The sequence below is a fragment of the Aptenodytes forsteri genome, unplaced genomic scaffold (genome assembly GCF_000699145.1).
Source record: "Aptenodytes forsteri isolate BGI_AS27 unplaced genomic scaffold, ASM69914v1 Scaffold284, whole genome shotgun sequence".
Classification (NCBI taxonomy): Eukaryota; Metazoa; Chordata; class Aves; order Sphenisciformes; family Spheniscidae; genus Aptenodytes; species Aptenodytes forsteri.
In genome coordinates, this window is record NW_008794445.1 from 3,532,479 (window position 1) to 3,549,647 (window position 17,169).

Sequence of the window (17,169 nt, forward strand, 5' to 3'; positions counted from 1 at the left end):
GGTTGGACTGGATGATCTTAAAGGTCTTTTCCAACCTAAATGATTCTATGATTCTGTATGTCCCAGCCAGTGCCCTGCTCCCAGAAGGGCAGTGAGCAGTGGATGCAGCTGTGTAGGAGAAAAGAGAGGTAGTTTTCCTCCTTAGCCCTGCAGCTGAACCAGGTGCACACAGCCTCATGGGATCACCTGTCTCTTCCTCTGTCTTGAGATGTTGCTTTGAATTGTAATTTAGCCCCAGCTACTTTAGAAATCAGAACCCCGTAATGCAACAAATTCCCACTTGATGTCTGTGCTGAGCCACTGAGTCAGTTAGTTAAGGATTGGCTCGTACCATCTTGATACTCTGCAGCAGAGAGTTCCCCACACTGGCAGTGGTATATGTAAAGGGACATGTTCTTTGCTGTGAACTGGCTGTTCTTTTATTTCTCCCCATCGTTTCCCCCTTGTTCTTGCTCTGTTGGCTAACTGGGAAAGAATATGTGGCTCTGACCAAAATGTTTCCAACCACAATGGAAAATACTGTTAAGAATAAGCCAAAAAATGTTGTCCGGAAGCCTTTCCAAAAGTTCGCTTGCTTTATTTTAAAGCACTACCACAAAGTTTTCATCAGGCTTCTTTTAACTTTGAACATTAGAATAGGCTGGCTCTGGTTCTTCTTCCCCTTCCAAGTGAAATGGCTCTGATTCACTGCTCTCTAAGATTTTCCCAGTATGCTAATTCTTCTCTTCTCAGATTTGCTTTGACAGCAAACCTCGGATTATCAGCAAAGGGACCAAGGACACGCCATCTGTCTGCTCCAACCTTTCTGCCAAACACAGTTTCCATGACAACAAGTGAGTGAACATTTTTTGTGCTGGTGGGAGCAATCTCTCACAAGTCCAGCCAGTTTAACTCCAGGGCCCTGGTTTCTTTCTTTCTTTCCTCCCCGTAGGTTCCAATCATAGGGCAGATCAAAGCATGATAAATATCACTGTGTGCTTCACCCTGAGTGTTTGCTCCTGGTGCTGAGGGATTTCAGGCATCAGCAAAGCCCTTTGGAGTCAGCCTAAGTTTTCCATTGACTTAATTTGCCTTTCAGTTTGGCCTTTACATAAAGGTCAAACCAAAGATCCTCCAGCTCAGGATCCTGCCTCTGACTGGCTGGTAATGAACGTTTAGGAAAACAAGTATAAGAAACATGTCAAGTACACAGTAATACAACGCCTTCTGGTTCCTGGCAACCTGAGACTTAGGGACTTGCTGAGCCGGAGGAGTTGGTATTTTTGCTGCATATTTTGAAATGTGTCTGATCTCTGAATTTAAGCAGAGCATCACCCATGGGCTGAGGAGATCGAAAATACCTACCTAGGTTGAAAATACCTACCTGGGAGGGCAGGGGTTTGGTTTTCCTAGTGGGAGTCTGCCTCTCCCAGAGTTGATTTTCCGTGTCCTTTGCCTGCCCAGTCAAATGTCTGAAAGTCACATGTAAGGAGGAGGGGGGTGAAGATTTGATCCTCTGGTGCTTCATATTTCTCCGGACTGGCTGCAGGTGTCTGGTCCACATTGTGCGTTCCACCTCCCTGAAATACTCCAAGATCCGCCAGTTCCAGGAGCACTTCCAGTTTGATGTGTGCCGACATGAGGTGCGTTATGGCTGCCTGCGCGAGGACAGCTGCCACTTTGCTCATAGTTTCATCGAGCTCAAGGTCTGGTTGCTGCAGCAATATTCAGGTGAGCGTGGCTTGGTGCAGGACTGGTGATGTGTACACCCGAGTTTCCTCCAGTGTACCTGGGGCCAGTTGAGAGGGGAAGAGTGTGATTTGGGAGTACTGAGAAGTTGTCACTGACTTGTGCATATACTTACTCTGTCTCCTCAGGGACACAGAAAAGAGGGCCAAGGTGTTCTGTGAGATGATTTGGCCCTTGTCCCTTTACATGTGCTACTGTAATTTGCAGACCAGGAAGCCTTTGCCTTGGGACCAGCTGCAGAAGTTGAAATGATTATTAGGTAGGGCTGAATCCCCAGAGACGTTTCGGTGCTTAAATCCTGTGCAAGACCCTAAATAGCAATTGGGCTCCTGAGCGAGCATCTGGTACAGTGAGAATGGCAGCATGGGCAGGTGACAAAGCAGTTATATAAAGTAAGGCTGTGCATCTCCACTTTCTCTAAACAAATTCACCAACAGTGGGAAATGACAAGATACTTGGTGTTTCCCAAAAAGGCTTTGATGACATACCTCTGAAGAGGCTATTGCAGAAATTATATTCAGGTCACTCATATAATGACACTACCACATCTGGCACTCTCAGTCCTCTCTCTCTCTCCCCGACATGTTGGAGGGTTTCTCTTGCTGCTCTCCTGTTAACCAAGTAGATGCTGGTCCACCCACAATGCTACCTACATCTTTTTTCACCACATCGTCTTGTTTAGTGCAGGACTTGGCCTGGTAATGGGAGTACTTCAGAGAGGAAACACGTTACAGATGTTTCTCACCATTCTTTGATGTAATTGGGGGCAACTTCTTTAATTTATTGTTCAAATGCCTGTCGCTGTTGTTCACTGCAGTCCTTGGCCTTGGCTTGACTCATGAGGGACCGTGATGAACAAGTAGCACACTGTGGCAAATGACATCTTTTATTCTTCCTGTTTGGCCTCACTTACTTGTGGCCACAGGAAATTAAAAAATTACACCACCAGAGTTTCTAAGACAGCATGTTGCCTGTGAGCCATAGGCCACCATTGCTGCCCTACATGCTTATGATACTGCCTGTAGTACTCTGGGCACTCTAATATTCAAAGACCTTGCTCTTTTCTCCACCCCATGGTTGGTTTATTTTTGTCAGTGGTTTTTTTTTCAGAAAAAGTTTCTTTGCTCCCTCCTTCCCTCCCTCCCTATTCCTTCCTCTTCAGCCTGTAGAAGAAATGGTTAGATTGATTTTTGCTTCTTGCCTTCTTTACTTGAAGAAGTGATTTCCAAAGGGGAAGCTGAGGAGATGAAACAAGCCATGAGTTTAGCTGCAGAGGTGGTGAGTAAGCCTTGTGCTTATTCCCATCTTTCCAACAATGAGAGAACCATCATCTTTTGGGTTTTTTTTCTGCAGGGCTGTATATATGAGCCTGCTTTCCTTGTGAGTTTGCCTTCCTGGAGTGGTAGTTTATTACCTCTCTTAAGTGTAGCCCTCATTATGGAAACAGAGATGAAAGGTATTTGTCGCCATTCTCTGGGAATGCTTTAGCTTTGGAGCAGACAGTTTGATTTGGGCACCATTTGCTCGGCAAGAACAAGAAAGGGGCTTCATAGCAGCTTGCATTTGAAACCAGTGGGCTGTTGCATTTCACAGCCATTTGAGCTTTTACAGAGCTTATGGCTTTATTCATGGGGATAAAGGATTGTATTAGTGGAGTAAAGGTTCCCAAGATCTGAAAATGTGGACAGGCAGGACTGTTTTCTTGTTCACTGTGGCTTTTCACAGGCATATCTTGCTATCTTCTTCCATCAGTGGAAATCACAGAGTCTTTGTCCTCCTAATGATGTTGCAAAAGATGCTGAAATGTTATAAGTAATCAACACATGGGCCTTTTGGTTCCCAGATCATCTCTTTGGGACAGTTCATGCTTTGGAGAGCTGGTGTATTGGAAAACATCCTTTCATGTTTGGGAGGTTTTTTTTTCCCAAACACCACACTTCTAGACCGTCTTGCTGAGTTAGTTCAGGTTTCTGGGACTGGAAAAAACAGTCACTTGTTAAGAACTTCATTTGAAATTCAGTCTTCTGACAAGAGCTGTATATGCTTCTCCCATTGGTTCTGCACCCCGAGGATCACAGTGCAGGTGTGCAGAATGGAGAAGATGGGAGCTGCTTCAGCACTTTCTCTGCCAGGTCCAGTGCAGCACATTAACTTTTTGCTGTGGTTTTCTCAGCTTTGTAGTTTTTGTCCCCAAAGTACAGATCAGTGTTGTATCCAGCCCTGGATTACTTGGACATGGAAGAGGGAGTTGCAGTTTTTCTAACTCTACACAGTTTCTTCTGGGATTAATGGTTAAGAAGGAGAAAATCCACAAACAGCTCTGATCTGGGAGTAGTACCAGCTATGCAGCAGCTGCCATTTTGGAGGCCTGAGCAAATGTTCTTGAAGAATAGTAAAGTTCCCTGAATGCTTTTCATCCTGTCCAAACCCTGTACAAACAGCAGTATTGTTGCCTGGCAGGGAGCTGGACAGCTGAAATCACAGATGGGGAAACTGAGGTCAGGAATGCTGTGTCTTACCCAAGTTACAGCCTAAGCTGAGATGAAAACTTGTGTTTGCTGGCCCTGAAGTTCTGGAACATGCCAGATCCCAGATCAAAGATTGTGTCCATGTGGCATGCCTGGGGAACACCTCACTTCAATGATAAAAGCTGCAGGCAAAAGCAAAGCAAGCAATTTTGCAGCCTCTCTGTGCTGGGGGTGCTGCATCAACGCCATCCTCAGCACCCCACTTGTTACAGTCAGCTGGCTGTTGTAAGATACTTGCTTCAGTTTCTTTTGGCAGCTATGTCGGGTCTTTATAGCGCTTAAATAACATGGCTTTTCTGTAACAGAGTCCTCACATTGACAAGACAGTTCCTACTCTTACATACTTTTCTCTTGCTGATTAGTTCTCTGAGAATTGTAGCGCCCATCTAGCTGGTTGATGCTGGCCTGGGCTGTTCCCTCGCCACTTGAGTTGGTCAGAAGCTAATTCCTTAGATAAGGTCTGACCAACCCTTTTTCTTGTTGTCTGATGTTGCATTTCTGATTCCTGAAGCCTTGCAGAACTTTCCTTGCTGGTTACATACTAGCAGCTGTTCCTTGGTTGGTTTTGCACTTTGGGTCTTTCCTTGCTACCTTGGTTGCACTTGGTGTTTGTCTGTGTTGAATTTCAACTTTCCTTTCCGCCTATTGATTGATGGGCAGCCCCCACGACTTGAAGTGTGTAACAGGCTAATTAATTCCAGCAGGGATTAGGTGAGACTTCTGGGGTCTTGGAGATGCTAGATGTCTCAGTGGGATATCTGTGATCTTCCAAGCTAGTGGCAAAAACTCCAATATACAGTAGATCAATAGTAACAAAGCATTGTCTTCAGGGCCTTGGGTCGGATCTGTTGACATGGTGTTGGGGACAGTCTTGGTCAAGGTCTTGACCCCTAGTCAAAAATCATCATCTTGGAGGCAGCATCTGGGTCCTTTGCAAACAGCCTGAGCAGAATGCCAGGTCTGAATGAGCCCAGGATACCGAACTCTTCCCCTTTTGTTTGGCTTGTGTGGAGAGAAGAGCTTCCTTAGCCTGTGCTTAAACATGTTCTGTGGTGGGTCCCTTCACAACCCATGTCCTGACATTACCAGTGGGACCGTTGGGAGCTGTCAGCCGCACAGGGGTTCCTAAGCCCCAAAGTAGGAAGTCCTGCAACCCCTCCCTCCTTCTTTTCTCTTGGCCAAAGCAGGGTAGCTCAGTCCTGCCTCCTTTTGTTCCCAGGAATGACCCACGAAGATATCGTGCAGGAGTCAAAGAAGTACTGGCAGCAGATGGAGGCACATGCCAGCAAACCAGCCAACAGCATGGTAAGTAAGGTGCATCTAGGGCTTGCAGACTGGTTTTGCTCCCAACTGTTCCAGCACTTTCTCTCTTTTCCTCCCACTGCTGTGCCTGACAGGTCCCAGGCAGACCAGGCTGCCCATTGAGAAGGAGGACAGCTGAGAGCTTTCCTGGCTGCAGTGCTAGTGATGAGCTTTGTGCCTTGTTTTGCAGCATTGTTATCTGCTCTGTTCAGTGGTGGGGTGAAGCCTCCAGAGCAGGGAGGGCAATGCGCAGAGAATGGTGCTTCCTGTGACACCTTGCTAGTGAAATCGGGAGACTTCGGGGACCGTGGCCACACAGAGTGGGGACCAAAGGTGTCCTGCTGCCCTGTAGTGGCCAAGGGACGATACAGCAGTTCGAAGGACTGTAAGAAATGACTCATGACCCACAGGACTGCTCTAAATGCAGGAGTGGGTGGAACTTGCAGCTCAGGTGCTGTTGAGGCTGGGCAGAGATCTTGGTGGCGCTTTGCCAGGAGGAGGCTGTGAGCTTTGCCTCTCTTTGTGCCACTAGTCTCTCAGTGTGGGAGAAGGTGCCTCTGGCTGCACCCTCCAGCACTGCCAAGAGCTTTCTCTGGAGAGATGTGTTAAAGGCAAAGGGCACCTCTTTGTTTGCTTTCTTCCAACCTGTTGGCTACAGGTGTCACTGCCTTATCCTCTTTTTTCCCCAAGGGGGTGTTCTGTAGTGTAGGAGCAGAGCCCACCCAGTGAGGACGATTCCCAGCCCACCCCTGAGGTTGAACTAAAGCAGTTTTGCCATTAGAACAGGGAGTTTTTTGTTCTTTAATCACTTTCGGAAGATATGTCTGATGAGATGAGAAACTTCATGCCTCATAGCAAGCTCTGAGGCATAGGAGCAATTCTGTCCCCCGCAAAATGGTGGGGAAAGTGGTGTGAATCCTTTTTGTTCCCACTTGACAGCTTTCTTTCCCCTTGTGGAGGCCTGAGCTTGCCACCCCTTGGCCTGTGCCTTACTGTCAGAGCAAGGGTGCTTCACCTTTGTCTGGGACCTCTCACCCAGGAGTCCCTCTGCAGAGACCAGCACTGAGTGCAGCCTGTGAGCACCTTGCGGAGGAGGTGTTTTATAGGAAGGGGATCTGAGTCACTCACGTGGTGTGTAGCTGCTTTTTTTGGCTAGGTTACGGGCCAGCAGAAGTGTTCTGAAGGCTGTAGGGCACTGGTGCTGGGGAAAAGCAGGTCTGACAGGCATGGGTTAGCCCAGCAGGAAACATGCAGGTGACTGCACTGATGCTTGCAGTGGACTCTGTGTCCACCTATGTACTGGTTATGCTGCATGAGATGGAGTAATCTTTGAGGAGATGCTCAGCAACATACCTGTGCGGCCTGTTCTGCTGTTGTGGTCTGAAATGGTTGGGGGAGGGGAAAGAGAAGCAGCAGTCCAGAGTAACTAAGGTCTCTAGTTCCCAAAGCCGTCTGACTCGCTTAAGGAATATGTTCTAGCCTCTCAGGAAGCTGAGAGGACAGGTTTCTACAGCCTGTATTATACGAGAAGTGAGCCTGAATGATCTGAATGGTCCCTGCAGACAGAGCTGGCTATGATCTCTTTCTACCTGGTGTGGGGACAGAGGCAGCTGCCTGCATCTCCACAGTGGAGGAAACTAAGTGTGAATTTGCAGCAGTTGGTGACAGTACTTGGATTTATATCAGCAATCCCTGTCCCATGGAGAGTGAAGTCTAGTGACTGGTTCTGTCCTGCCTTCTGTGAATCTGCCTGCATTTTCCAGAAAGCTCTGTCTTGACATTCTCTGTGCATAATCTGGGGATAAAAAAAGATAGATGGACAGCTGTTTTCCTGTAAGCCTTGCAGCTTCAAATTCACCTTTGTCTGGAGGTGCTGCTGTTGGAAGAACAAGTTGTTCAGTGAGCATGGTGAGAGCGAGTCCTCTGAAGCACGTGGGATCTGGATGCTGAGAGAGGGTTTCGTTTCTGGCTGTTGGGGCTTGCAGGGGGCAAAGGATCAGGAAGAGAAACACCAGCACCTGCTACATCAGCTGTCAGGGGATGGGCAGAGTGCTGCAGTTTCTGGGCCCTGTGGGCAGTGTTAGGGCTGATGGCCAATGGCAAAGTCTGGGTGTGCCCCACAAATGCCTGTTGCAGAGCTGGACCGCACCGTCCACCCTTCCAGGGCATCATTTTGTGTGGAGACGAAGCAGCAGCCTTGTTGGTACAGTCAGAAAGTGCCCACCAGCGGCACCATCAGTTGTCTGTAGGGATTGGCAGCCTGGCACTGGCACTGTGCAGGGAGACAGTCAAGTTGGTCAGATGGATGTGTTTGCAATAGCAAACCGTGGCTGTGGCATCAGCACGTACTCAGCCAGAGGGCTGTGCTCCGGGATGAGACACTGGCTTGCTGCCGAAGACCCCGGGGGCAGGACTAACGTATCTGTTGAGAGGTGTTTACTTTTGCCATTATTTTCTCTCGTCCAAGCAGGCTAACATGACTCAGAGTTTTCTCAGCGTCCTTCCAGCTTTCCAAGTTGGCTGCCTGGCAAAGACAACTTCCCAGGAGTGCTATAAAAGCAGACCCCTCCTTCCCACCATCCCGTGTGATCCACACTCACCCCGGCGCCCTCTGGTCAGCGGAAGCAAAGTCGCTCCCAGGGATTTTGCTGCAATTTTGTCACAGCTGCCAGTTGGACTCAGTCGCTGGGGCTATCCAGTTGTGGAGAAAAGAGGCAGGCAGCATACAAGGACTCAGCAGCTGTGATGATGCAGGTCAGGAGACTTAGCAACAAGTGGAAGATGAAGATACACTGCTTGCTAAACACCTGCCAGGGGTCTTGCACTTGGCCCCACAAATTTGGCCCCATGGAGGCTGCTGTAGGAGTAAACCCAGTGGCTGCAGGTGGAAGAGGCAGTCAGCAGGAGACTGTTGTAGGTAGCTGGGTGTCCTCAACTGCCATCGTATCCCTAGGAATTGAGGGGTTTTAGCCCTCTGTTTTTCTGGTTTTCGAGGGCTATTCTGTTTTACCTTACTAGCCAGCTGCAGGACCCCCATAAAAACTGGCCTCAGAATTAGCAATTTAAGCATGGAGAGGAAAGGAAAGTCTCTAATAAAGGGGTGCTTGCACCTAAGTACAGCTCACTCGTTTAGGTGGCTGAGTAACCTGGGCTCTTCGTATAGTCCCCCGAGGCATGTGGCTCCTTCAGAGAGCATTTCAGTATTGTTGAGAGGGGTTCCTGAAGTTGTGAGACACGAGTGGCCGTGCAGGGGCTGTTGCTTTCTGCAAAGCCTGAAGTGGAGAGTTGTCGTGCCAAAGACTTTTATTTATTTGGTTGCCATGGTGCATAGCTAACACTATATTGTCTGGCTTCATAGCAAAGGGGTGGTGCCGCAGCCCGAGGCACTTTTGACTGGCTTCATCTACTAGAGCCTCATGTGATACTAATTTCCACACTGTTGATTATCAGCAGCCTGCTAGGTATGTGTCTTGCCTTTACAAATACAGTCATGTAGCAGCAACAACAGCAGCTTTGATTTTTCACTTGGCTTATAATCCCCTGGGAGCATACATGCCCACTGGATTGACCAGCAGTTTGCATGACGCTGATCAAGAAATGCACAGGACTTCTTTTGGTTAAGAATTTGTGGAAAAAGCAGCCCAGATCACCAGAATTACCTGAGACACATTTTCTTTATCTCTGATCTATTGTGCCTTCTGGAGCCACTTGATTTTTCATTTTGCTGGGTCAGTAGATTTGAGCCAAGCTTCCTCGCTGTGCTGAGAGATCTGTCCCTGGAGGATTATATGGCAGATAGCATTGGGCTGATAAAAGGGAATATGCCAGCAGTGCCATTTTGTTACCTTAGGCCTATAGGTTTGGTGGGTCAGTGGCGAGCTGTAGTGTAATTTTCTTTGGAGACAAGTGGAGATTAAAAATACTGTTCAAAGGCCACACGTCTGAGAGGGAGGCACCTTACTGCCTTCTGTGATATCCCAGGTCTCAATGCTGCTCATCCCGCAGCCGGCCACTTTGATGTGTACTTGGTGGTCACCAGCACTGGTAAAGCTGACAGATGAACGCGTCACATGCCGGATGCCACCAGAGGGGCTGTCCTGCAGGCAAGTGGGCCAGAATCGCTGCTGCTTTTCAAGAGAGATGGTGGTTCTCTGGAAGGGTCCTTTTGCTGGGACATCCAGAGCAGTGATGGCCCCTTGTAGTTAGCACAGGCAAAGGTCAGCTCTCTGGTCAGCTTTTCACAGCGATGGAGGACCCTTTGTATGTCATCTCTGCTTCTCCAAAAGACTGGGTCTGGAGGATGCAGAGTGGTAGTTGATAGCTTATGTGGTGTTTCCTGGGAGATGCTTTGATTCTGCACCACCTGGGCTTGCTGTTTTCCCTTTGCCAAGGGATGCACATAGGGTCCATGCTACTGCTAATCGATTGCTGGCAGAAGCCTCCTCCTCGGGGACATGGTTTGCCTGTCTGCTCGTTATTAGCTGCTCAGGGTTAGAAGTCGAGGCATGGCAGCTGGGATGGGCAGCAGCCCATGTGGTTAGCAATGTTAGTATGTGGTTAGCAGTCAGGGAGCTGTTTTACTGGTACATGACCTTTGTGCTTCACGGTCGGCTCGATGACCAGGGTGTTCTTTCAGGTTCTTGCTTGTACCCTCACATACTGCTGTGCCCAGGGCCACTGGCGTCCAGTCAGGTTTGCTCTTTGGTTTGGAAATGGAGACACCAGCCTCATGTCTTCCAGTGGTGGTACAAAATGTAAATGGCTTTCTAGAGATTTGCTCAGAAAATGCGAGGCAGTGGTGATATGGGACTGGCTCCATTTTTTTTCCCCTCCACAATCTGTTAGTCATAATCCCAAAAGAGCCTTCTCAAGGAGACAGAAGACCAATGAAGTTAAGTGACTGAGGGTATGAAATATGTGCATTGACAGTTGTACCTCTTTCTAGAGATCATGATTAACTGCCTGTGAGGCCTGGTGCAAAGGAACTGTGAGGGATGGAAACCTGCCCAGAAATGACTTTGAATGGTATTAACAAGAGGACCCAGCTCTGACTTCAGTGTGTCAAATGCTAGACGTGACATGAGCTTCTTGGTCCAAAAGTGGGAGTGGTGGGTCCTGTGCTGTGGCACAGCCTGGCCTCCTCCCAAGGGGGCTCTCTCGGCTGTGCGACTGAGCTCTCTCCATGGATAGCGAGGGGGACGTGGATTGCCCTCCCTGCGGGGAAGCGGGGATTAAGCGCCGGGGCAGGTCTCGCAAAACTTGTCCGTACATGGAGATACGCTGCAGGGGTTTTGCAGCCAGGCCTGGTCAGTGCTCGAAGCTGCCAGGCTGGCTGTGCTTTTGGCCCGATGTCGAAGCCCAGGAAATCATGCTGAAGCAAGCAGTGTTTTTGCACCTGTCTGGTATCTCAATGGGTCGCCAGCTAACATTGGCAAAGGAGAGCTGGGCTGTCTCTGATTTAATCTGGCTTGTCACTGGCACGCAGGCGTGTGGGGAACCGCCAGTGTCTCTGTGGCAGTTTGGGGGGTGCATTTTGGCTCTGTTTGCCTGAGGTTGTGGTTCTCTTCCCCAGGCTTCTCCGCGGGCTCCCACGTCAAGCACCTTTGACCTCCAGATGAAATTTGTGTGTGGCCAGTGCTGGAGGAATGGGCAGCTGGTGGAGCCAGATAAAGACCTCAAGTACTGTAGTGCCAAAGCCCGCCACTGGTGAGCAATGCAACCTTCTCTTTCCCCCACACCTCCTCAAGGGCAGGAATTTCTTGTCTTACCTTCTCCAGGGCTTCATTTGGCCTCTTTGGAAGAGGCTGTAAGGTTTCCTAGCAGCCTCTCGCTGCTCGGGGTGTTTGTCACTACTGCAAGCATTGCAGATAGCTGTTTTCCAGTTTCCAGCTCTCTTCTTTACTGTTTGTATTTGCTGCCAGCATTGTGCAGACTGTTACTCCTGGTGCATGCAGTCCAGCTCCCACAATTCCCTTTTTTCCCAGTTGCTATAATTTTTTCTTAGCAAGGTCACTGAGATAGTTCTCCTCTGCACTTGTTTATACTCCTAGCTGTTTGCAGATGTCTGTCAGGTCACTATTAGCAATGATTCCAGGTATTCTGCTTCCTTTTAAATTAGTTTCCTTGGCTCTTTCATTGCTTTGGTTGCTCTTCTCTGAAGCATGTCTTGTCTGTTTGCACCTTCTGGCTCCTTGGGGCCTGTGAGGATGCTCGGTGTGATAGGAGAGGAGTATTAGCTGGGAAGGCACCACTGGATCATGGAAACTGTGGCACCTCTCACCCAGGCAGCCTGGCAGGATAGGGTGGAAGGGTTTATAGGACTTCACTGCCCATAACACAAGCCACAAAGGCACAGTCCAGCATCCTATTGCAAATGTAAGACCTTTGATGAAAAAGAGACAGAAACAGCAGTTGCTGGAGGAAGTGATCAGGTGAGGATCACTTCCTGGAACGGGAAGGATAACACCTCTTTGTGCAGCTGCTGAATAGAGCTGGGGGTTTTGCCCAGGCTATCTCCTGGTGATCGTTTGCTGGAGCTGCAGGAGAATTAATACTTCCTGGCACCTGTTTGTAAGACAGTGCTTGTAATGGCTTGTATTTCTACTGCACCTTTCAAACAGAAAATATTCCCAAATGTTTTTCATGGATCTGATTGCACAAGAATTGGCTGTGTCGAAGGGTGGAATGCAGCTGTTTAGTAATACATGGTGATGCCATGTGAGACTTGGGGGAGACTTTTGTGGCTTTATGAGAAGAGATACCCCAGGAAATATGTGATAAGTACAGGGAGAAATCCTCCTAAAACATCCTTCTTGTGGCTTCTGTGTCACAGATGTGCATGTCTAGGAGTAGCCAGATAGTGGCAGGGACAAGCTGGACAGGAGAATCTGGTCGTCTCTCAATATTTAAGGGTCTCTGAGGGAAACAAAACCTTGTTCTGCTCTTCCTTTTGCCTCTCTTGATTTATTCTCTCTTCTTCAGTTGGACGAAGGAACGTCGTGTCCTGCTGGTGATGTCCAAAGCAAAGAAGAAGTGGGTGTCTGTCCGACCACTGCCTTCCATCCGCAACTTCCCACAGCAATATGATGTAAGCCCCACACCCCGCACGGCCAGGTGCCCCTTCCCCTTCCCTCCCAGCATGGTGTAGTGCTTTGAGGGATGGTCCCTTGTAGACCTGGCAGGGAAGCGGGCACGTGTTGGCTGAGGTGGGAGGCAAGGACAGACTGAGGGCAGCAATATCTCAAACGCATCCAGCAAAAGGGCGGAGCAGAAAAAGGAGCAGCACCCATTTAAACCACTCTACACACGTATGCGAGTTTCTGACATTGCTGTTAATGCAGTCACTGTCTCAAGAAGTGGCTGGCACAGGGTTTAGAAATGAGATTTAAGTCTCCCCTTAGGTCAGGGTTTCTCAGTGTGGGTGAGAGGCGAGACAGAGTGCTTGGGAGAAGCCTATCCCTGCCTTTGCTGTGGCTGTGCTGACGTAGATTGTGAAACTTGCTCACAGTGTGTTTTGAAAGCACAACTAAGAACTCCACTAAAAAGACAGGTGCTGTGAGGAAAACTACAGATATCCAACCTCTAACCCCAGCCCCAAATATGGTGACTGATAATTTCTCTCTCCCTCTCCTTTCCTTTCTCCCTGAAAGGAGAAAGCTCCTCTCCCTCCTACCCTATGGGATCTGCTGCCTCTTAGTCCATGGGCAGGCGCAAGGCCACATGTAAGGCCTTGAGCGCTCTTCAGTTGCAGGCCAGTTGCTAGAAGCTGGGGAGGGGAGCAAGAGTTATTTACAGCTGCTGCAGTAGGAGATGAGGCCAGCAGGTGAGTCACAGGTCGTGTAGCAAAGGCAAGTTGCCATATGAATGTATGCTTCACCTGAGCTCCCACCCAGGCCCCGCCAGAGAGGAACAACGTTGTCTCTTCCCCGCAGTTTGTGTGGGCCAGCTGGTCTCCACACTGCTGTCCTCCTCTGGTGGCAGGACTGGGGGAGAAGGGACGATCAGTAAATATGATGCCTGGAAAGCTTCTTGTTTTCTCTGGCAATGATGCTGTTGGTAGTTGTGAGGTAAAGTTGTGCGCGCTAGTGTGGTCTAAGCAACCTGTAAGGCCACTCTTCACCTGCTTGGAGATGGCTGGAGAGTGAGTCACCTTTGGGGACCAACAACGTGACCAGCAGGAGACACTGTTGGGTGGATCAGGTTGCTCCCTGCTGTCTCCCCCAGGGCCAGTGTTAAGCGTACCTGCACTCGCTCGCCTATGGAAATGGCAACAAGAGAGAGACCAGGTGCTGAACTGAGCTGCTTGCATGTTTATAGGGAAGTCTTTACCTTTCATGTCATCAGGAGCTTGAGGAAAAGAAGCATGAGTTAATGACGTATGAAGTGTCCTGTTTGCAACCTCTCCTGTGTGCAATTTAATGTCCCAGCTGGTTTTTTGAACCCACTTTCCTCTCTAGCAAGGAGTGCTTGTGCAGATGCTAAATTTTGCTCTGTCTTTTAACAGTTGTGTATCCATGCACAAAATGGAAGGAAATGCCAGTATGTGGGCAACTGCTCCTTCGCCCACAGCCCTGAGGAGAGAGACATGTGGACCTTCATGAAGGAAAACAAAAGTGAGTGTGGGAAACATAGGCCAGAGAGTCTGGGGAGAGGGAGGAAGACATTTGGGCAATGTCCATCTCAACAGAGATGGAGCTGGACAGAGCTGGTACCATGAGCTTAGGTGGGATCATGGGGCAGGTCTGTCTACAGTAATTTAGAGCTGCTCTTTTCTTAAACGTGCATGTATATCTTGAGTCCCTCGCTCTGGGACTAGTGCACATTGGTCCCATGTCTTGCACTGCTCCATTGCTGCCCTCCCTTTCTGCAGCTCTTGAATCCACCCTCTGCTGTCCTTCCAGTTGCCTGTACTGTCCCAGGCCTGGCTCCATATGGAGCTCTGCCAAAGCACCAGTCCTGACCTGTAGCTGCTCCTATATCTTTCTTTCTGTCTTGTATCTGCCTTGGCTTTCTTTCCCATTTCTGCTCATATCCCTTGCTCCTGGGCTGCGGCACTCCCTGCTCATGGCATTGTATTCAAAGGGGTGGATTTGAGATCCTGAATGAGAACATCGTTGGGTGGTGCCTTTGTGGAGGAGCTTGTCTGGAATTAATTATGCAGGCTCCCAACTTAGCTTTTGGGGGATAGCTGGGGGGTTGCCCATGTCCTGGCCGGCCACCTCTCTGGCAGCAATCCTTGTTTATTCAGACCAACAGTGAGCTGGGAAAAAAAGACTCTCTTTGCAAGGCCCAGTTGTCCAGGTGCTCACCTAGCTCTGTTGGGAGATGCTGGAAAGCTTGAAGGGTTTCAGGCCTGCCCTGAGTTTGTTTGGTCTTTGTGCTTGGATGGAGGGTCTTTCTCTCTGCTGGGCCAAACGCTGTTATTTGTTACAGTTCAAGTAATTTTGTTGCTGAGGCCTTTAAAGCACATCAGAACAGTCTGGGTGTGTTTGCTCAAGCACGAAGGCAAATCTTCAAATGACAGCGTTCTTTCAGTTTGGGGGAAGTTGCATTCATTATCCCCAATTGCCTTGAGTTCCTCAATTACCCATTTAGTGAGGAGTAAATCACTAACGCATTGCACCTACAGCATCGCATCAGTGTCTGCAAACATTTCTGTTTCCGTAGCTTCTCTCAGGAGCTGATCTTGGAAAGGCGGATGTGCAGTCAAAGCTTACAGCCAAAATTTCCCTTCCCACTAGTGTCCTGAGTGGGTTTTAAACCAAAAGCACCAAGAGACGTTGACTGCACTCCTCTGGGCAGGTTTTGAACTTGGGGCAAGCTATCATTAGGTATTCCTCCCCTCCCCAGTGCTTCCCGTGGCCAGCTTGCTTAAGGGCTCTCCTCCCTCTCAAGTGCTGAGGATGAAGCATAGTCTTAGAGGGAAGGGACAGATCTGAATCCAGCCCCTGCCTTTGCTGTGGCTGGAGTGAGATGTCTGCTGAGGTCAAGCAGAATCAGGCCTGATGGAGAATCACCTCGTGGGGTGAAGTCCACGGAGATCTTGGGGCACCTTCCCTCCTTCCTGAATGCTTTGTATAGCTGCTGTCACAGTTGCCCCTTAACTCATAGAAGACACCTCTCCACATCAGGTGGTGTGAATTTGGTTCCTCTCCCCTGGGCTTTCATCTGAGGAGGTGACATCAGGCCTTGTGAGCACAGGCCTTCAGTCTGACAGCAGCTGCTGCTGTGCAGGAAAGGGGAGGGAAGGGCTGTCCCAGCATTCGTCCTTTTCTCATAGTTTGTGCACGGTGTGGGACATTGTCTGAGTGACTTCATGGGTTGCCTTTGTGCAGTACTAGATATGCAGCAGACCTATGACATGTGGCTAAAGAAACACAATCCTGGGAAGCCTGGAGAGGGGACACCACTCACTTCGCGAGAAGGGGAGAAACAGATCCAGATGCCCACCGACTACGCTGACATCATGGTAATCAGCTGATCTCTTGTCCTTCATCCCTCCTTCTCCTCCTCAGTGCTGATAGCCTGTCCTCTCCTGTGCTCCAGGTGTGAGCTAGCAGGGACCGCATTGCTCTTGTGGGAAAGAGCCCGTGCTAATGTAGGTTAAATGCACAGCTTGGAGCAGCACAGCAAGGGCAGCGCAGATGAGGCGGGAAGGGATTGACTTGGGGTCAGCAAGGCTCTGCATGGCTTTTCTGTTAATCCTCAAGTCAGTAGGAGTCTACCTTAGGTTCCCTTCTGTGTGGCTCAGCCTCTCCCCAGGGTTCCTGCGTGCTCCTGGGAAAGCTGGCAAAGCCATTGCTGGCCTGTCAGAAAAGGGGGAGAAGGTTGGAGAAGAGCTGGGTCTGGAGCGCAGAGGCCTGGGAAAACTAGAGGCAGATGTGCCTCCTCAGTCCAGGGGTGGTGGCTGGTGTAAGGGTTTGCACTCCTGAAGAGTCCTGCATTGCCTGTGCACCTGGGGGCCTTGCAGTCGGACCCCATCTGGGCCGTCAGCAGGGGCAGGGGGACTGTGTCAGTGAACTGAGCTGTCCTGTTCTCTGAGCCCGTTTGAGCTGTAGGTAGACCTCAACAAAGCATCTCCTCTGCTCTCCCTTAGTGGCAGCACAATGCCTTGAAGATGACATGGCAGGGAAGTGTGGGAGGTTGTAGACTGAGCAGAGCTTCCAGGATGCTCTGGAAGGAGAGGGGGAGAGGCAGTGCCAGTATGGGGAAGGCCGACGGGTGTGACTGTTAATGCACTGACTGGCCCTTTGCCCTGTCTGCACCGGTTAGATGGGCTACCACTGCTGGCTCTGCGGGAAGAACAGCAACAGCAAGAAGCAATGGCAGCAGCACATCCAGTCGGAGAAGCACAAGGAGAAGGTCTTCACCTCGGACAGTGACTCCAGCTGCTGGAGCTACCGCTTCCCCATGGGCGAGTTCCGGCTCTGTGAAAGGTACCATTGCCTCATCTCCCTCCTGTGCAGCTGCTGCAGGGACAGGGCGACAGGCCCCGGGCCTCCGTCATCCCTCCACCTTCACCACCACCTACTCCTCCTCTCACAGAGTCCCCAGGGACTTCTGCTTGGAGGAAGAGTGGGACAAGGTGACAGGTTGGGGTGATGGTGAGGCT

The 17,169-nt window shown here is 49.7% G+C and overlaps 1 protein-coding gene across 6 annotated transcripts in view; it reads left to right on the plus strand.

The window, feature by feature from the left end:
- The window catches only part of ZC3H7B (zinc finger CCCH-type containing 7B), a 50,908-nt gene that overhangs the window by 29,040 nt on the left and 4,699 nt on the right, over nucleotides 1–17,169 (plus strand). For all 6 annotated transcript variants that reach the window (XM_009290011.2, XM_009290014.2, XM_009290013.2 and 3 more), the window contains exons 15-22: nucleotides 733–833; nucleotides 1,529–1,710; nucleotides 5,476–5,561; nucleotides 11,131–11,264; nucleotides 12,540–12,645; nucleotides 14,062–14,170; nucleotides 15,893–16,026; nucleotides 16,830–16,993. In XM_009290011.2, the coding sequence (XP_009288286.1) occupies nucleotides 733–833; nucleotides 1,529–1,710; nucleotides 5,476–5,561; nucleotides 11,131–11,264; nucleotides 12,540–12,645; nucleotides 14,062–14,170; nucleotides 15,893–16,026; nucleotides 16,830–16,993 (1,016 nt within the window). The remainder of the gene's footprint in view (nucleotides 1–732; nucleotides 834–1,528; nucleotides 1,711–5,475; nucleotides 5,562–11,130; nucleotides 11,265–12,539; nucleotides 12,646–14,061; nucleotides 14,171–15,892; nucleotides 16,027–16,829; nucleotides 16,994–17,169) is intronic.